The 21,941-nt window shown below is 34.1% G+C and overlaps 1 protein-coding gene across 1 annotated transcript in view; it reads right to left on the minus strand.

Annotated features, from left to right (window-relative positions):
* Positions 1 to 21,581, minus strand: part of CCDC102B (coiled-coil domain containing 102B) — an 84,063-nt gene extending 62,482 nt beyond the window's left edge. Inside the window, exons 1-3 of the mRNA XM_088019392.1 lie at positions 20,970 to 21,581; positions 19,510 to 19,730; positions 7,651 to 7,759 (exon numbers count right to left, since the gene is read on the minus strand). Coding sequence (XP_087875518.1) covers positions 7,651 to 7,759; positions 19,510 to 19,730; positions 20,970 to 21,566 — 927 coding nt within the window. The 5' untranslated portion in view covers positions 21,567 to 21,581. The remainder of the gene's footprint in view (positions 1 to 7,650; positions 7,760 to 19,509; positions 19,731 to 20,969) is intronic.
* Between the last annotated feature and the right edge of the window lie 360 nt (positions 21,582 to 21,941).

Genomic DNA, 21,941 nt, shown 5'->3' on the forward strand with positions numbered 1-21,941 from the left:
AAATAATTGAAATCAGAGTCTCTAAGAGATACTTGTTCATGTTCATTGCAGCATTATTTACAGTAGCCAAGATATGGAAACAAAGATCTATTTACAGATGAATAAAGAAAATAGTGGTATATACATATAGTGGTATATCATCTAGCTTTAAAAGGAAGGAAACCCTGTCATTTGCAACAACAGAGATGAACCTACAGGAAATCACGCTAAGTGAAATAAGTCAGTAACAGAAAGACAAATATTGCATGATTCCACTTATATGAAGAATCTAAAATAGTCAAACTCATAGAAACAGAATAAAATGGTAGTTGCCAGGGGATAAAAGAGAGAGGGAAAGGGGGAACTGTTTTTAAATGGGTATAAAGTTTCAGTTATGCAAGATGAGTAAGTTCTAGAGATCTGATGTGCACTATAGTACTTACAGTTAATATGGTATATGCACTTTAAAATATATTAAGAAGACAGATCTCGTAGTAAGTGTTCTTACCACAACACACACACAGACACACACACACACACACACACACACAGAGAATACAAGATAATTTCAGGAGATGATGGAAATGTTTAGTACCTTGGTAATGGCAATGGTATCACAGATGTATGCATATGTCCAAATTCATCAAAATGTATACATTAAATGTATTTTGCATATTATACCCCAATAAACTAAAAAAATTTCATTAGAAACACTTGGAATTCCCCAAAAATGCAACCTCCAAACCCCAAAAACTCAAACTTCTAACTCTAGAATCCTTTTCTTCAAACTATATATTCGAAAAAAATTTGAAAAGCATGTTTCTAAATTTACAAATGATATGTAATGCATATGAAAAAATGGACAATTTAAAATATATCATTTCAGGTTTTTTATATCATACAGAATTTTTTAAATGGTATACCATACATTCTTGTTCTAGATCAGGTTTTTTCATTCAGTTGTATACAATCAAATACGTTTGGTGTCAGTACATGGTAGGGGTGAATTGGGGAAGGGAAAAGATGGCAGGTGTCTTTGTTCAATCTTCTTTGCAACATGAAAACTGCTCCTAAAGGTAAGAATACTAATGCTCTTTACTGAAAGGAGGATTCTTTTCTCCAGAATGGTCCTAACTGAATGTCCTTATATAGAGCCTTCTTATAGGAAAAGGTAAAATAAGAATCTTTAGATTTATGAGTCATGCACTGCTGGAAAATGTCCTGTCAACTCGGATATAAAATAAAGATATTTCATAGACCAACTGTCCCCACTCTGTGGAACCATTGTGTAACCCAGGGAACTTATCTTTTTTTTCCTTTTGACCACTTTTATCATTATTCTCAAACTATTAATTTCTATAATTAAATATCAACTGATTCCTTTGTGTTATGTTTTAATTTTTAAAATAGTATTGCTTAACTTAAACAGATGTTGAAGCCTCTGATTTCAACCTGCCCTTCTCTTTATATGTCGCTGCAGGCATATCTATTCCTATCTATATCTTTGTAACCCCAAAGTGGGTTCTGAATAGCCTAATTTTCTTTCATAATTCTCAGAGTAGCCTTCGAGCTAAGTCAGTCATCACAGTGTTCTGAGCGTTACCTTGGCAATGTCTATAAATTATCCACTAGTAGTTCAATTAATTCTGACTTATGTAATTTAGTGCTTATATTATTCTTAATTAGGTTTGTTTAAAAGGTCTTGAAGGCACTTATATCAGCAAACTGGTGTCCCATATGCTTCATTGTTCTTATACATTTATAGAATTCTAATACGGTATTTTATCAGCCTCAGTCTTTGGCCTGATAAGCTAATTTGTGTCTTGCAAAGAACAAACTGAACAGATTTTCATGACAGATAGGATGTTAGGGGTGAAGGTTCACTCCAGTGCCCTGGAAAATCTAAAATCCTCAGGGATGTAGAGCAGTAGCCTCATCAGGCTAATAAAAGACAAGTCTAGGATTTCCCCTACCCTTCTTACACTATAGAGGCAGTGATCATTCAGAAATATAAGCATATAGAGCCAGAGAAAAAAAGGGTGGGTCACTACAAATTATAATACCATTTGTTCAGCACTGGCTAGAGGGAGATGAATAAAGCGGACGTGATATATATTATCATGAAGCCGACTGTTCGAAGGGAAAGGCATTTTGTGTTTTGTAAATAAACACAAAAATAAGTACACGTTTTGAAAAGGTCTTTTAAAATCTTGCATATTTCTTTGAAGGAAAACAGTAAAGGAAGCATTAGTTTTTGGACTGAAACCATTCCTCTTTATGAAGCGATATGTAAACTGAGGTTAATGGCAAGATGTGACTGGCCGGTAGGAGGTGAAAGCATTTTGTGTGACTGTTCTGGACAAAGAAAAGAGCATGGACCAAAAGGTACTAGTAAAGGTTCTCCAAAGAAAAAGAAAAAATATATATATATATAAATATAAATATAAACATAAACACATATATAGATGAGAGAGAGAGATTTACTACGGGAATTGATTCATATGGTTATGGAGGCCAAGAGGTCCCAGGATCTGCAGTCTGCACACTGGAGAACCAGGAGAGCCAGTGGAGTAAATTCTAGTCCAAGCCCAAAGAGCTGAGAATTAGGAGCCAAAGGTAAAATTCCCAGCCCAAATCTGAAAGCCCAAGAACCAGGAGTGGCGATGTTTGGGGCAGGAGGAGATGGATGTCCCAGCTCAAGCAAAGAGCAAATTCACCTTTCCTCTGCCTTTATGTTCTATTCAGACCCTCAGTGGATTGGTTGATGTCTGCCTACACTTGGGAGGGAGATTTTCTTTACTCAGAATACCCATTCAAACTTTAATCTCTGCCAAAAACACTCTCAAAGACCCACCAGAAATGTTTACCAGAGACCTGAGCACCCCTTAGCCCAGGTAAGCTGACATACAAAATTAACCATCACAATTAACCATCACATCACAACTGTTTGTCAGCTTGGCATCCATATGCATCCACACTTAATCTTCACATAAAGACAAAAACAAGGTCTTAATTCCATCTAACATGATACAACTTTTCTGCATAGAACTGAAAATGCACTAATCCTTCTTCAGAAGAAGAGGTAAAGTCCCTGAGTAATGTTTACTCTTCCCCTGATATCCCATAAGTTAAATACTCTGAAGTAAAATTAATAATGCTTAAATACTGATATTAAAGCAATACATGTTAATGATAGGGAATCGGATAGGAAAGAAAACAAAGATATAAAGAGATAAACAGTGTTGGTTTCTGCCGGCAGATAGATAGGGAGAGAGACAGGCACATTCACAGCAAAACAAGGAAGAAATACTCATGACACTTACAGTCGTCATTTCTATGACTGGCCACCTGGTTGTATCTCCTTCAACCATTCACTCTGTCTTCCCTTTGTCTTCAGCAAGCACCTAGATGGGTCATGATTCTTTACCTGGTGGGATGACCCAAACCTTCATTCCTGAAGGCTCAGGACCATTACTAATCCTGACTGCATTGGATTGTTGTAGTTTTCCATCAACCTAATCACAGGGTATGGTAATACTAAGACTCCCTAAGGGATCTCCTGCATTCCCGATACAATCTTCCTCAGCTCCATGGGGGAGCACCAGTCCAAATTCCCCCTGGTAGTCCGGATCAATCACCCCAGCCAGCACAGGAACAAGTATCCATGAGTTGATTAAAAAAAAAAAAAAAAGTGAAATCATGTAGACTATGGTAAATAGTAAAGGGAGGGGAGCTTTTTTCTCTACTCAAAGCATCCATCCCTGTGGGTGGCCAGCTATTTGCCTAAAACTCCAGAGGTCATTCCTGGAGCGCGTATTGTTGGTGGAAATGTAATTTGGTACAGCCACTGTGGAAAACAGTATGGAGGTTTCCCAAAAAATTAAAAATAAAAATACCACATGATACAATAATTACACTACTGGGTATTTACCCAAAAAATGAAATAATAATTCACAAAGATATATACATCCTTCCATCTATTGCAGCATTACTTACAATCACCAAAATATGGAAGCAACCTAGGTGTCCAATGACATAATCTTTTAAAAAGTGAAGGTATCTTCAACCAAACTTCAAGTAAAAAATAAATAAAGAAAAATTTAGAAAAAATCTTATATCTGAAAAAATTAAAGGTAATAGTGTAGTTTTAGCTACATATAATCCTAATTCCAACCTTCTATTTCCCCAAAATCAGAAAAGTGTTTTGAGGTATTTGAGATAAGGCTTTATTGACCGCCTTTAGTGCCATATATGGCCCCACAAAGCCTGTCTCTATAAGTATTTAATATAAATATTATAAAAGAACATTGTAAATTATAAATTACTAGAAACATTATTATTATCACAAAAAGAGAGATTCCTCAATAAAATCCTTTAAAAAATTCCAGTAAGAGTACAAAATTTTCAAAGACAAATTACATTTCATTTTTCTAAGTTACATTTCATTTTTCAGTTTGAGACCAATTTTAAAATCTTAGCAGTATTGTCCATATATGGTAAGATATCTTCCATTATGGAAAGAATCAGAGTCATTTATTGTTAAAGCAAAAGTACCATAATTATTTGTAATCAATATTACTTCCATAAATATTCGATTCTCCAGATCATGAGATTCCATGAAAATAACCATTTCAAAAAATTGGAATTCATATTGTAATTCCAAATCAATACTTACACATGTGCAAAGGAAAACCTGAATAAGTATTAAATTCAGCATGGGAACAGCATTTGGAATATAATCATTTCTACTACTCATTGTCTTGGTTGTGTTTTAAATACATATTAGATTTTACAATTAAGTTCTTATATTTACTCTTCGCTAAATGTCAGTGATTTAAGAATGATTTCCCTCTAAAGATGCCAGATTTTCAAATACATTTTTAAAAACCTTAGTCTATTAAGCACATCTGTTTCCATCTCTAAAAATTGCTAATCTTCCTATCAGCAGTTCCGAGCCAGGCATGTATTTGCTTGTAACAGTTTCAGGTATCTAAAACAGAATTACATTTGTATTCAAAAATTTTTATAGATAAGGAGCTACAGTGAAAGTGAAAGACACTTATCATAATTTTTGAGGAATGGAGTAAAAAAGAGAATTCACATGAAGTTCCAAAGGATACATCATGACACATTTCCAGATTGTCAATCAACTGAATAGAAACTTTGAATATTTTACACTTATAATTACTCTACAATGCCATCTTAAATGTACCATAAAATTCTTCTTGTTCTAATCTATGATAAAACAATTAAGCAAAGTATACATAAAAATTACGTGACAAAGTATTTTTACTTATTCAGTTTTTAAATATTTTCAAATGTTCCACAATATTTTATAAAATAATTTAAACATATGTGCATATCACATCTTTTCAAAAAGGCTTTAAAGATTATCACAAATTACATTTTTAGGGAGTAGAAAGAGATTTTAAAAAGTAATCTCATATAAATAAATCAAACGTTTTTTTCCTCTGTTAAAATTAACTTTCCATAAAACTTTTTTTATTAATTGTCACTTCCACTCAGTGTTCAAATTTGTAGTTCATTAAACTGAAACATGTGCTCAAAGTTTAAATAGTTGAACAAATTTTTCACAACAATGTTGACGTTTCCCCCGTTCCAAAACCTCTATAATTTTATCTAGTAAAAGGATCACATGTATGTACTAATGAACTAATATGTACTAATACATATTTCTGTATGTGTATCAAAATGTAGACCTATTTTACACTGTAAAATGCTATATTGGTTTTATTTTTTCTCATCTATAAAGCTTTGTTAAAGTAGACATGTTCCCACTTAATGTCCAAAATATCATCTTTGAATATAAAACATTAAATATTTAAAATATACATATCCTTTGTAAACCAACTCAAAACCATGCCTTTTTTCAAAAACAGTTGCTACATAAATGTTAAACTACTTGAAAAAAAAAAAAGCATTAAGAAACCAATGTTGTCAAGTCTGCAGTGTCCACTAGTGGCAAGAAATAGTAAGTACACGTTTGTTTTAAATTTAAAACCCATTCTATCTTCAGTATTAGTTTTCTCAAATTTAGAGCCCATTAAATTATAGGGGCAAATACACATACACTCTAAACACATATGATTGTTGTAATCTGAACTATTTTCCTGTATAACATTAATTTACTGTCCTTGTTCACACTCAGAGACATCATGTTCAGTTACATACCTGTGAATATAAATACTGTGAATTTATACCATGAATAATAATACTATGAATCCATATATAAATGCATGTGTATGTGTACACACACATAAATTGTGTGTGTGTGTGTGTGTGTGTGTATACACATATATATACATATACATATATATATACATATACCGAAAGCTTGAGCTAAAAACAAAACAACTCTGACAACCTGACGTGAATCTATAAAGGAGAGGTAAACTTTGTGTGGCTTGTTAGCTTTGTTTAATTTAGCCCTCACTGAGAAATGTTCTCATACTAACTGTCTGTGGCTCTCACTGAAATGATCTTTTGTTAATAAATGATTTTTAAGCAGGAGATATTTGCTTAATAATATTAGGAAAAGCTCTTCCTCATTTTAAATCTCAGGGGTCCCCTGTGTTAACACAGCTGACTATTTCTGAGCCAGTGCATGATCATTACTATATTCCACGGACGTCAGAACGCCCACATGTGACTCATAAGTCAGGCTTATGCTGGCAAGTAAGGTTCCTCATGTGAGTTCAACAAACGTAATGACTCTAAACTTTACCACTTGCTGGAAACAAATCTGAAGCAACATTAATATGGGATTTCATAAACAAAAAGAAATACCGCTTACCACGTTTTTTAACAACGGATGGAACAGTGCTTTTGATTAAGGTACAATTACATACTTGGTTTAGAGACTCACCTTCTTTTAGACAGCTGGTCAGCATACATATGCTTTGTATGTGTCGATATATACACATCTGTGTATATATATACATGTAATATATAATATATAATACAGCATATATAATTAATATAATACATATATAAATAAACACACTATATATACACCCAACTAAGTGTTGACTCATTTGAAGCATTTGGCTTGTCATCATTTTGTCAGGACTTTTCTTTTCTTTGCTCATTATTCTATCCCACATGCTTACCTAGAACAATGCTTTGGTACATACAAGATGCGCAATTAATACTGTTTTAACAATGAATATTAATAAATCATTGAAATGGGAACGGTTCGTGACAGCATTTTATTGATGAAAATGCAAAGGAAAAGTATAAAGGCAAGTTGCTGATCCTGAATGATCCATAAAGCCAGTATGAAAAGAACCTAGGTGCACTTGAGATATATTGGTATTTTCAGACTGCCACAGAAAAGAATAAGATAAAATAGTTTATTGTAAGTGTTACGGTGTGATGACCTCTTTAGCATTCCCCTCACATGTGCCTGGAATGGACAGTTAATCGTGTAATGTTGATCATTAAAAGTATGTGTTATTTAGAACAAGATCTCTTATGGGTTGAGTTTAACTGAGTTCACATGGACATATGAGTTAAAATATCCCTCTTGTGGAGGAAATTCAATTTTTTACTTTTCCTCCTGTCTATGGAGCTTTCTGCCTAATAGGTTACACGTCTGAACAGAGAAAACTGTCAGTTTCATTTTTTCCTCTACATAGTATGCCTCCATACCTCTGTCAGACTTTTTGGCTTTGATTCTTTCAGTTCTTCATATTTCCATTTCCATACAGACAAAGCTGACTCCAGTCGTTCTATTTCTTTTTCCAAAGATGAGCGCAGTCTAAATAAAGAATTAAAAGCAAAATAGACTTACAATTTAAAAAAAAATTTAGGAACACATTCGATTTTTGATTTCCTATTTTCCTTATTTTTATACTTGTATATGACCATTATAATCACAGAAAAATTTTTCTAGCTTATTAAAAATTACAAATATTGAATAAAACGGTTTAATTTGTTATTCTGTCAATTAGCATTAGAGTAGGTTAAACATATGACATCGCCCGTATCAAAATATTTGACTTTCCACCTGCTTTCTCCTGTATTATTCATGCATTTCTCTCATTCTCTTACTCATATTGTTTCCCTCCTATATAAGGAAACAATATGAATATGAATATATATATTTCTAATTTTAACATGGCTTTTATCCAACCTCATACTGTGACTATATATGAAAGAAGAATCCTTTGATATGAAAGAGAATGCCAAGGAGTCTACATAATAATTTAAGAAATCAATCATTTACTGGGGATATAAAAATATTTTTTAAAAAATATTTGCAGTTTTGTTTTAATGAAGCAATTTCACTGGGATCTTTATTTAAAATAATTGAAATTAATTTATCCATTTGTACAACAAATGACAGAGTTAGGATTGAAATCCAGTCCTTTAATATCTCAATTATTGATTTTTTTGTATGCCCATATGTCTATCAGAGTGAGTCACTGAAAATAATTGTTTACTTCTGGTTGTAATTAGCATATATCGACCTTTGCAGATGGTCAATCCTCATCTGTGTGGTGCATCAGATTATTGTTAAAAAATGCTCAATCTCTTTTCTCTACTTCAGTGGACAGAGTTGCTTTCCCCAACCCTTGTTTCTAGGCTTTGACAATGGGATATTAGCAGATATGACAGACTCAGATGTTTGAAAAGAATCTGTGTGGTTGGGCTTCTTCTCTTACGTCTCAGCCATCACTGTGAAAAGAGTTTCCCTGAGGAAATGCTGTCCCCAAATAAAAACATAAAGCAGATCTGAGCCCAACCTTACTATGGAGACAAGCCGAGCTGGCCCACCTTTTTTGTATACACATGGGCAAAATAAATCATTGTTTTAGGCAACTGAATTCTATGGGTTGTGTGTGTGTGTGTGTGTGTGTGTGTGTGTGTGTGTGTGTGTGTTGTTCTGTTGAGTTTTTTTCTGCAGCTAAAGATAACTGACAGAAAACAATACTTAAAAGGGGATGCTACAGGAAAAATGGTGATAAAACATAAGCAGCTGGAAAAATGGTGATATGTGTTATTTAGTGGTGAAACACATGACGAAATCATCACTTGCAGTGTTTTGGAAAATGGAAAATGCGCCTGACATCACCAGTGGAATGCTAGTGGGCATGATGTGGCTGAGCCTTCCAAGTGTTTATGCAACTGGTTTTACCTTCTTGTATTTTGGCCACAGCAATGAGAAGTACACAGCAATGCAGACTCACGGCTCCCAGCGGGAGTATGAGAGACAGGATCATAACCAGTCTTTCCTGCAGAGCCCAGTCTAGATCAATCAGCCTTTAGTTGCCTCACAGAGTCCAGCTGAATAAAGTCTAATTGTTGTATACCACTGAGATTTTGTGGCTGTTTGTTACAACCTTTCCATAATTATAATTAACCAATACAAACACTTGGGTCTATTTTAGTAATAATGTCACTAGAAGGATCTTAGAAACATATTCACACATCTAGAAGATGCAGCCAGAATCAAAACTGAATGCCATTTACATATTTATGAGAAATATGAATATTCCAGGTAGCGATACTATGAAAATAATTTAAAGTAGAATTAGGTCATAAATATATTAGTTTAATCCAATCAATGGATAAACAGCTTATTAAAAATTTATATAATTATATTTGCATGAACCAAGCCATAGAATTGAAGAGAACATGTGAGAATTAGGGTTTAACCTCAGAAGACTCAGGTTGCAAAAGCATCAGCACCATTTATGACTATAATTTTGAATGCCTTATTAACAGTAAGTATATTAAAATTAACAAAAGGGCTTGATATAAAAGTCTATGTGCTATGAACACTGTCTATTAATGTCCACAGCTCCAGATTAACAACCTCAGCCCAAAATCCTGATAGATAAGCAGACCCAGCCAGCTAATGACACCCAAGTTACTTACCAAGATATTATTTTTATCCTGAGTGACTATGTTTGGGATTTTAAGAAGAATGGGATTAAGTATAGAAATAATGAACAAATTGCCAAATACTAATATTTGGTGTCACACTTAAACAGAACATGTAAAAATCATTGTACATTAAAATATGTTATATATTTGGCATTTGGATAATTTTAAGGTTTTTGAATGATTAGGCACACTTGAATATTTAAAAGAAATTGAGTATTGACTTAGACTTGTAAATTTAAGTTGCAAAATATAAGAAAATTTCACCGTTTAACTTCATTGGAATGTTTAAGAATCACCATATTTATAATTTTAATTTACTAGAGTTGCATGAAAAGAACATGGGAATCTTTTTTGTCAGGGATTGAAAATTTTAAAAAGAAAAAGGAATATAGTAAATTAATAAAGTGATTTTATTAAAGGATATTAATTAACTACATTTGTGTAATAAGCACACACTGATAAATTTTCTGAAAATTTATCAGTAAAATAAGATAAAAATTCACTTGAAAATTTGAGAAAAGTCTACATTTTAAAATTTACAAATTCAAGATACATGTTCAGAAATCACTATCAGTTTTTAACATTATACTTTAATAAATCAAATGATAATGTTAGCAAAAAACTCACATTAACATAAAAATGATTTATTATTACTGGAGAATAAATGTTGATTCTCAAAAAGTCATCAAAAAGTACCGAGGTAAATATTCTTTCAAGAATTTTATGAGGTTCAAGAAGAATACTTCAAACTATATATTAATTAAACTTTTAATCTTAGTTATAGAGAAACATAGATGTATTCTAAAGATATAATTATATCTAGATTGCACCTAGACTTAGAATAAGTAGTGAAAGCCAGTTGCATGAAATAAAAAATAATAGAATTTTTCCCAAGCGTATTAAAATGAAACAGATTCCTATTCCTTATTAAAGGCAAATTAGTAATATTTAAAAGAGTATCATTTATCTCTTCAAGTATGCATCTTAAATGCAGTAACTAATATTTATTACTTTACTGAAATAAAATTATGTACTTTTATTACATAAAATGGTACAATTTAGTCAGAGAAGTGAAAGGACAGGCAATTCATAAACATGAATTTGGTGGTAATGTGATGCTTGTATATTTTATTTTTAGTATGGCTTCATGAAAAAAAAAATTTGTGACTATGAAAGCAAACATTGAGGACATAAGCAAGTACTGAGGACATTGCACACTTAAATTTATGCAGCAGAGGGCGCTCTTTAAATTCTTAATTTCTGGCCTAATCAATTTGTTCTATATTTTAGAGGGGTTTTCCAAATTGATCAATTATACAGTTAAATTTATAATTGAAATTTAAATTATCATATCATTTGAACTACAATAAGGTGAAGGAAAAAACTTATTTTACTCAAGAATATTGCATATTTTATGCACTTCTTTTAAAAAATAATGAAGTTCAGCAAAAAAGTAGTATTTTTAATATGATGATATAAACTTTTATAGATCTTATTGCTAAAATATATAACATTTGCAGAACTAAAAGATAAGGTGTGAACCAAAATGATTTTTATGGACAGATATTATTATATTTCTATGCAATCTTTTGATACTTTGTTAACTGTCATGATCCCGTAATAATTGAACATAAAATTTGGACATATATATAGACAGGAAAATTAACCAAAATATTTTTCAGAGATGAAAATTTCTGAAACATTAATATTTGGGGATAAAATTAATCATTTTTTAACTGTTTCATTGTAAAATATCCAGTATTTTCTTTAAGGTCTTTAATATCAAATGCTTTTGCCAGACAAAAACAAATTAACTTGTAATAACATCTAGATATCAATTTTTCTATTAGTTCAAATTGTAGAGTTAGTATCAAACTATAAATAATAAAAAATGTTTATAAGTATGTTTTTAATCAGCAACATATTTGTCATTTTTTGATTCTACTTGCAAGTAGTTACGATTACATCTTTGAGTATTTTCACCATCTTTCAGCAAATAGCCAAAGCCATATATATTTAAATTAGTTAGAAAAGAGATGAATTTAAAGAATACTATAAAGATCAGAGATGTTCAGAAGAATCAGAGACCAAGGCTCAGAGGCAATCCAGGCAGAAACAAAGGACTACTCTCATGCCACGAGAGCTGATCCTATGAAGACCCCACTGCCTATACACTTTCTTGGTATCAATTATGTGGCTGAGAAGTAAATATTTCAAATTAGCTAATTTAAGTAGTAAAGGATATTAAAAGCTCAAATAATCTTTTTGAGGAGATTCTGGGAAGATCCAGAGAAGCAAATGAGGAACCTGAACAGCTGGAAGTACCAAAGATGATGCCATAGCAATCTTCCAATCAGCATTTCATTGCAGCCACCATTTAGGTACAGACATCACAGCATGACCTCAGGACCACCAACTCCAGATATGGTGATAGTTTCACTCAAGACCAGAGACCACTGCTGCCTCCAGGATCAAGACGTAGCTACTACCACAGCCTTTCTCCTCACCAGGATGGGTTCTGGGTGCTCTCTTCTCGGGGCATTAGGTTCTGCTAAAAAGTCTAGGCGGCTACATCGGAAGAGTTGTTTCTATGTCAAGTGTCTGCACCTTAGCTACAAGAGAAACTCAAGTTGAGCCTTACTAGCAATTTTATAGTCTATGCAGAGAAGCAGACTCCATCTCCTTAGGTAGGGGATTGCCCAAATGCAAAAGATACTATAGAGTAAAAAAAAACACTTGCAAAAGTACACAAAAAGTGATTTGAAATGGATTAAATATAAGACTGAAACTCTAAAACTTCTAGAAGAAAACTTTTTTTTGGATTTGGCACCAAAAGCACAGGCAACAAAAGCAAAAATAAATAAGTGGAAATACATCAAACCAAAAAGCTTCTGCACAGGAAACCAATCAACAAAATGAAAAGGTAACCTATGCAAAGTAGAAAATATTTGGAAACCATATATCTGATAAGGGGTTAATATCCCAAATGTAGAAAGAACCCATACAGCTCAATAGCAAAAACAAAACAAAACAAAACAAAAACAAAAAAGCCCCCAAACAAAAACAAAGAATGAGAAAGAGTAAAGAGTTTTCCAAGAGGACATACACATGGCCAAGTATATGAATAGGTGCTTCACATAAGTAATCATCAGGGAAAATCAAACCAAAACCTCAGTGAGCTATCACCTCACCATTTTAGAATGGCAATTGTCAGGACGCCTGGGTGGCTCAGTCGTTAAGCGTCTGCCTTCTGCTCAGGTCATGATCCCAGGGTCCTGGGATCGAGCCCCACATTGGGCTCCCTGCTCGGCAGGAAGCCTGCTTCTCCCTCTCCCGCTCCCCCTGCTTATGTTCCCTCTCTTGCTGTGCCTCTCTCTGTCAAAGAAATAAATAAAATCTTTAGAATGGCTATTATCAAAAAGATAAGCAATAACAAGTGTTGTTAAGTGTATAGTTAAAATGCCACTGTAAATGTAAATTGGTGCAGCCACTATGGAAAAAGATATGCAGGTTCAAAAAATTAAAAATAGAACTGTCATATGATCTAGCAATCCCACTTCTAGGCATATAGCCCAAGGAAAGGAAATCAGTATCTCGAAGAGACTTTCATGTTCATTGCAGCATTATTCATAAAAGCCAAGATACAGAAGCAATCTAATCTTCCATCTATAAACGAATAGATACAGAAAATATGAGATGTGTGTGTTGTATGTTTGTGTGTGTGTGTGTGTGTGTGTGTGTGTGTGTGTACATACGTAGGACATTACGCCAAGTGAAATAAGCCAGACACAGAATGACAAATATTGTATCATTTCATTTATATGCACAGTCTTAAAAAGTTGAACTCCTAGTAACAGAGTAGAATGGTGAGTGCCAGGGGCTGGGAAGTGGTGAGAGTTAGGACACGTCAGTCAAAGGGTCCAAACGTTCAGTTACACAGTAAGTCCTGGGAATCTAATGTACAGCATGATGACTACAGCTAACAATACCATACCGTATACTTGAAATTTGCTAAGAGGGTATATCATAGTGGTCTCACCACACACACAGATTATTAATGGTGTTAAATGATGGATGTGTTAATTAGCTTGATTGTGGTAATCACTTCACAGTGTATACCAAAACATCACGCGTGCTTGTCAGGATGAGCATGGGTGACATATGGAACTGCTGAATCACTCTATCGTACAAGAGCAACTAATGCGATACTGTATGTTAACTAACTGGAATTAAAACAAAAACTTAAAAAAAAACCCAAAACCCATCACATTGTACAACGTAAAAATACACAAATTTTATTTCTCAGTTATACTTCAAAAAGCTAGAAAAATATAAAGGAATACAAACCATAAATTACTTTTCTAAAAAGACAAAGGTTTACCACATACCCCATTGGTGAGAGTGAATAAATAAGTAGGCCCGACTGTCTCATCTTTAATAATATTACATTAAATAATATTAACTAGACTTGCATGCCAATTTGTTCATTGTGTTCATTGAAGAATATATATATATCCCCATCAAGATTTTAAGTCTCCTTTTATCGAGAAAAAACACACCATTTAATGAAGCAAAGCAAAATAATTGAAGCCTGCTACTTTTCTTCTATAGAAAATGAACTAAGAAATAAAATTGAGGGGGGAGTATTAAAGCTCTGCTTAAATGACATGGAACAAACACTTTCTAAGGGATACAGGTGCCATCTGCAGTTTAATTTGAGAACTGGTTCTAAATGGTAAAATATTCTACCTCATCTTTACTTAAGATCTCACATTGCCCAAGTTCCTCCCCCTAAATGTCTAGGTATGCCTCGCTCTGTCAGAGGATCAGATTCCCCTCCTCACCTCACCTTTTCTACCTAGGAAGTCTTTATCTAAGAGATCAAAGATATATAAATCCTCAATACATGAGGAACTTGTAGATACTGGATAATTATTTTTCATAAAACTGATCAGCACTCAGAATGCAAATAATAGAATAAAGTTTACTGTTTTTGATAAGGAGGTTCTCACCAGTGACAATGGTGGAAAGGGTCCCCCGAGTTCTCTTGGCTGAATCCTGTGCTCTAGTCAAGAGAATTTTCCCACTTGCTGGGAACAGAAAAAATTACATTCACATGTTCTCAACTCTGGCCCATCCACATGCTGAGATTCCAGGAGGAAGTTTTAAAAAGTTAGACAGATTTATTGCAACAGTGTATACTATATCCTTGGGAAACATTCTCTGGTGATAGAAAAAAAGGCTTTGTGATTGCTCCGTCTGGACTGCATGCTGATGTTGATTCATGGACACATAACACCCATGGGACGGTTTATTAAAGAGAATAATGAGGACACAAAGTGGAATCAGAGGTCTCCTTTCCCCCTTATTTTCTGGCCTAACTATGGTTTATATATTGAAGTCCCAGTGAATTGGAGAATTTACTTACTATAGGGATTGTTAATTTATTCCCAGGGAGTCAAATATAATGTGTGTGTGAGTGTCTGAGTGGGAGTGTAGAGATACACATGTGTATCATTAAAACTGGCACCTCGGGGAGTTTACATGTAGGAAGGAACAGCTTCATATGGTTCTGCCACATTATGTCAGGGAAGTAACACTGTGAGTGGGTGTGAGAGAAGTCTGTAACTACTAAAAAGTTAAATCCTTCAAGAAATAAAACACAGAGGTTAGAACTTGACTGCGACTTACAGTTCCAGATGAAATTAAATTTTTTTAAAGATTTTATTTATTTGACAAAGAGAGAGACACAGCAAGAGGGGGAACACAAGCAGCAGAGGGAGAGGGAGAAGCAGGCTTCCCGCCGAGCAGGGAGCCCGATGCGGAACTCGATCCCAGGACCCCGGGATCATGGCCTGAGCCGAAGGCAGATGCTTAATGACTGAGCCACCCAGGCGCCCCTGATATTAAATTTTAATATGGGTACAAGCCTAAAAATTAATTCAATTTTTTCTCCTTCCCACTAATGTTGATTACCTATGTTTGGAATTTATATTTGATGGTAGAATAACATATTTATTATATACACAGGAATATTATTACAACCTATTGTATTATGATTGGATTATCACAATTGATTCATATGGTGAGGTATAGACAAAGCATCTGAAAAAGGGAATTAGTGGTGGGAATAAATTTCAGAGGGACTAATGAGAAATTTCTGGCTAACAGATAAAGAATGGCATATAAAGGGCTTATACCACCTGCGAAAGGTTTGTGGGCATGTTATCATTATTCCAATCCATATAAACCAGGAAAATTGAAACCATTATATAACATATAATTATATTCATACTTATTTTTTCCCATTTTTTTCTGCCCAATTAAGAGTCTTAAAAGTAAAGAGATGGAAAAATAATGATTTTCAGATTTGTGTACCGTATTTTATTTTTATTTTTTAATTTTTTTAAAAGATTTTATTTATTCATTCAAGACACAGAGATACAGAGAGAGCGAGAGAGCATGAGCAGGGGGAGAGGCAGAGGGAGAAGCAGAGGGAGAAGCAGGCTCCCCGCTGAGCCAGGAGCCGGACGTGGGGCTCCATCCCAGGACCCTGGGATCATGACCTGAGTCGAAGGCAGACGCTTAACCATCTGAGCCACCCAGGCACCCCTGGGTGGTTTTAAAGTGTATCATATATTCCACACAATGCTATTAACTGTCTAAAGTGATCATGAAGAAAGAACAAACAAATCATACTGAGTAATTCACACTAGTAGTTACTTTCACATACATTATTCATGTTTGATCCTCACACGAATTCAATGAAGGCAGAAGTGATGCTATATGACTTTGAGTCAAGGTCATTAAAATGCCATATATTTCTCTTTGTACCCTTAAGATGTTTGCTTTCAACCAAGCCACTACGCTGTGAGGAATCAGAGTGTCACAAGGATAGAGCACCTGCAGGTATTCAGACTAGGACCCCGGGAGAACCAAGCAGCCACCAGATCTGCGAGTAAGCGAGGTGGCTTCAGATGATTGTGGCCTCCAGCCTTCAAGTCACCTCCAGCCTTGAGCCATCCCAGCTGAAGGCACATGTAGTGAGAGATGAGTTGTCCACACAAAGCCATGCTCAAGCTTCATGAACAGAATGAATGGTGATTGTTGTTTCAACACTAACCACTGTGTGGTAAGTTTTGTTATAAAACAATAGATAACTGGAATATAGGTACCACTATCCATATTTTTACAAAGGAGACAACAGCACAGTCTTGGCTAACCCAGTATCATGTAGCTGAATATGTCAGAACCAAGGAGAATATCCAGGTCATTTAATCTCAAGTCTAGTGCTCTTTGCTCTATACCACAAAGGAACAGTAAATAAAGCATGTTTTTCTGCAATCAATAACTCACAAATTGTGGATTGTCCCTTATAAATATTGACATATTTTTCATTTTTATTGACTTGCTGAAGTCTACTAATGCTGTAAAAATTGGAAAATCCACTGGCTATTCTAGCCATATACATTAGTGATTCAAATACAATTAAGATGAATCTGCCAGAGATGATGAAAACAAGGTTATAATAAAAGAACGATAGAAACTAAAAACTAACGATCTATAAATTACTCCAAAATTTAAAAATTGACTTGTTTTGTCATTGTTTCTGGAGATTTCCTCTGATCCTTTCTTATCTTTGTCCCTTTTTGTCTCTCCTGAACACTCAAGAGTCCCCTTTAATATTTCTTGCAGGGCTGGTTTAGTGGTCATGAGCTTCTTTAGTTTTTGTCTGGGAAACTCTTTATCTTTCTGTACATTCTGGTGATAGCTTTGCTGGATAGAGTATTCTTGGCTGCAGATTCTTCCCATTCACCACTTTGAATATATCATGCCACTCCCTTCTGGCTTGCCAAGTTTGTTGAGAAGTCTCCAGCTAGCCTTATGGGTTTTCCCTTGTAAGTTAAGGACTTCTTTTGTCTTGCTGCTTTTAATATTTTTTCATCACTATATTTTGCAAATGTAATTACAATATGTCTTGGTGTTGGCCTGCTTTTGTTGATTTTCATGGGAGCTCTCTGTGCCTCCTGGATCTGGATGACTGTTTCCTTCCCCAGATTAGGGAAGTTTTCCACTATTATTTCTTGAAATAAATTTTCTGCTCCATTTTCTTTCTCTTCTTCTTCTGGGACTCCAATAATATGAATATTACTACATTTAATAGAGTCACTGATTCCCTAAGTCTATTCTCATGTTGTATAATTCTTCTTTCTGTCTCTTGTTCAGCCTCATTATTTTCCATTATTTTGTCTTCTAGGTCACGAATTCATTCCTCTGATTTTTCCAGCCTGTTGTTCATTGCATCATGCCTGTTTCCAATCTCATTTATTACATTCTTCAACTCTGATTCTTTTTTAATTCTTTCATCTCTGTTGTAAGGGTCCAAATGGCAATAAATACATATCTATCAATAACTTTCAATGTAAATGGAATAAAAGCTCCAATCAAATGACACAGGGTGTCAAAATAGATTAAAAAAACAAAACCCATCTATATGCTGCCTATAAGAGACCCATTTTAGACCTAAAGACACCCGCAGATTGAAAGTGATGGGATGGAGAAATATTTATTATGCAAATGTATGTCAAAAGAAACTCACAGTAGCAATACTTATATTGGGCAAACTAGAATTTTTTGTTCTTGTATTGTTTTAGCCCTGCATTGGTATCAGGGTAGTAATGGCCTCATGGAATGATTTTGAACATATTTCCTCTATTCCTAGGGGAATTATTTGTAAAATTTGTAAGATTTTGATAAAACTGTCATTAATTTTTGGTAGAATTCACCAATGAAACCATGTGGTCTTTGGCTTTTCTGTGTTGGGAGATTTTTGAATCCTAATTCAACTTTCATTCTTGTTATTGGTCTAAGGAGATTTCCTACTTCATGGATTCAAAATTCATGATTCAATATTGGTAATTTGTGCATTTGTAGGAATTATCTGGTTTTTTTTTTTTCTAAGTTTGCTTATGGTAACATGTTATCACGTTCTATATTTCTGTGGTTATCTGTTGTATAATTTTCTCCTCCATTTCTTTTTGGTTTTTGAATCTTCTCTCTTTTTTCTTAAAGTGTTGTCAATTTTGTTTTTTATTTTTTTGAAAAATTGGTCACTACTTTTCAATGTTATGTTATTGTTTATTCTAGTCTCTATTTTATTTAATTCTGATTTTTCTTTGTTATTTTCTTCCTCTACTAAATTTCACCTAAGTTCCTTCTTTTTCTAGTTCCTTGTGGTGTAACATTGTTTATTTGAACTTTTTTCTTAATACAAGCATTTATAGCATAAATTTCATTCTAACTTCTGCTTTTGCTGCATCCCACAGATTTTAGAATATTGTGTTTTCTTTTTCTTATGTATTGAGACATATTTTGATTTGCTGTTGGATTTCCTATTTGGCCCACTGCCTGCACAGTAGTGTGTTATTTAATATTTACATATGAAATATTTGATATTTTAAAAAATTCAAAAAATGAATATAAATCACACTCATTTTTTTAAATATTAGTACTTAATGACTAATCATGGGTCAATTATCAAATGGCCTGTTTGTTAGCCTTAGCTTAAATAAGTTTGAAAATCAGACTTGGTTAAAAGAGACAATGATTAACACTTACTCTCTTTCTTTCCATAAAATTTTTTGGAACTCATCCAGATGCACCTGCAAAGCTGAAATTTCAGGCACTTCACTCTCCAAAGGCAGGGTCATTGCCTGCAGTCTTAATGAAGATTTCAGTGTACAGTTGTCAGAACCACTATTCTTGAATGAATCAGGACAGTTAAGATTGAGTTTCATCTCCTCATTTAATCTTAACTGGTCAATAATCAAAACTTCTTCCTGAAAAGAAAAAAAAAACAATTATTGTTAATTTTTTTAAGTCTAGTGCAGAAAAATCATGAAGAAAACATATTTTTGGAAGATGTTATGATTCAGCATCAAATTCCTATTTTCATTTCTTTATCAGTCTTTAAGAGGTATATGACTGAACTTTAACTTGCATTCCTCAAGATTTTTTTTCTTCTATGTCCTACATTATAGTGAAATACATTTCAGTCTTTGAAATTTTTCATTTACAATGGAATCTAGGTTATATTGATTATAAATCCCATACACCATAGAAAGACTTAAAATTTTAGATGGAATTATAGAGGAGCAAGATATGCTTTATACTTTTAGAGGTGGAATTAAATAGAAAGGAATAACAATAATAACTGATATTATTTAAAGGGATAAAATGAATTCCTAAAGTTTCTGAAAGTATGTTCCATGGGCTGTTTACAGTATTTACCAGGTTAAAAAAATGGATAAATAAGATTATGAACTGCTATATAAAATAAAGTTTTTAAAAAGTTTATTTTGTGCAGAATTCTCAAAAACTTCAAGATTCCAAGAATACCAAGAAATTCCAAGAGTGGATAATGTGAAGCATTCCATAAAGGTATTTGGCAATGGTACCTATTTTACAGGAATTAATTGTGAGGCCAAAGTCCCAAACCTTGGGAAATGTTTAAACTACTGTAAGAATAATTTATTATTATTGTCATAATTAGGGTAAATGGAGAGAAATCTCTCTAAATAATTTATTTTCACATAAAAAATGCTGAGTTACTTTTTCTTAACACTATTACTAAGATCAATAATATGGGCTACTGAATTGTGTCTTACCCTGCCCCCAGTACCTTAGAATGACACTGTATTTGATGTAGGGTCTTTAGAGAGGTCATCCAGTTAAAATGAGGTCATGATGGTGGGCCTAGAGATGGTTTCTTTACAAGGAAATTTGGAGATAAACACAGAGAAAAGATGATGTGAAGACACAGGGTGAAGATGACCATTTCTAGGCCAAGGAGATGTCTCCCGAGAAACCAAACCTGCCAACACCTTGATCTCACACTTAGAGCCTCTAGAACTATGAGAAAATAAATTTCTGTTGCTGAAGCCACCCAGTCTGTGGTACGTAGTTATGGCAGCCCAAGCAAACCCAGTCACCACTGGGTTTGCCACTTTCCCTTTCCTCCCCAATACCGTACACAGCGTTCAAATACAATCATGATCTCTGCCAAGTTCTTCTCTTACCTTCCTATCTGCATTGTCCTTTGTAGGAAATTCTCTTCTCACCAGACATTCTCTGATAGACTTACATGTCTGTGAACCAATTTGAAACTGGTCTCCTGGTGCGGAAGGCACTTTTATGAAACTAGGATGCTTCAGGTCCCAGGTGGTTTCTAACACCTTTTGATGTGGCAAACTTTGTTTCTTTTTCAATGCACTCAATTCTTTCATTGTCATCTCTAATTTTATTCTGAGCTGTCTTCCCTCCTCCCTGGCGCTGTTCCTTTCAGCCCGAACTTTGCTCCACTTTTCTCTCCAGTTGGCAGTGCAGTCTGACCACCACCGCATGGTCTTCTCCATCTGGGCAGCTCTGGCTTTGACTTCCTCAAGTTCCCGAAGGAGAAGCTCTTCACAAATATTCCACTCATTGGTGTTGCATGAGTGCACATAGACGTTGTGAGCGGCATGTGATTGCAGCCCCTGAAGTGGCAAACAGGAATGACAAGTGTCCCTGGGGGGGGAAGCAGGTGCTACCATGTCACAAGGTGGTTTTATTGATGACTGTGGCATCTGGATGATTTGTGTTTCCTCAGTTAACTGATGGATGGAATCTAAATTCATATTTATCTTTTCAGGTCGAAGAAAAGACAGAGAACATAATTAACATTTGAGGTTCCCTTCCAATTATAACAGCAAAACCTACATTTGAAAAACAAGGTTGACGAAAACAATGTATCTTTAAATATTGCATATTTTCCTTTCCACTGTAACTAAAAGTATGGAAGAACTTATGAATTTGTAACTATCCTCAAAAAACCAGAAATTGATAATACATTTTGCCAAATGAATACAAATAAAAATATAAAGATGCAATTGGGGATAGCATATGACATATAACAAATCCGATTCTTTTCAGGTAATATTTACTATAATATATATTGTCCATTAACTACTCAGTGATCCCCTTTTCCCGGCTAACTCAAGCACAACCTGTTT

Source organism: Eumetopias jubatus, unplaced genomic scaffold (assembly GCF_037043125.1).
Source record: "Eumetopias jubatus isolate StellerSeaLion01/CBP00866 unplaced genomic scaffold, mEumJub1_p1.0 scaffold_16, whole genome shotgun sequence".
NCBI lineage: Eukaryota > Metazoa > Chordata > Mammalia > Carnivora > Otariidae > Eumetopias > Eumetopias jubatus.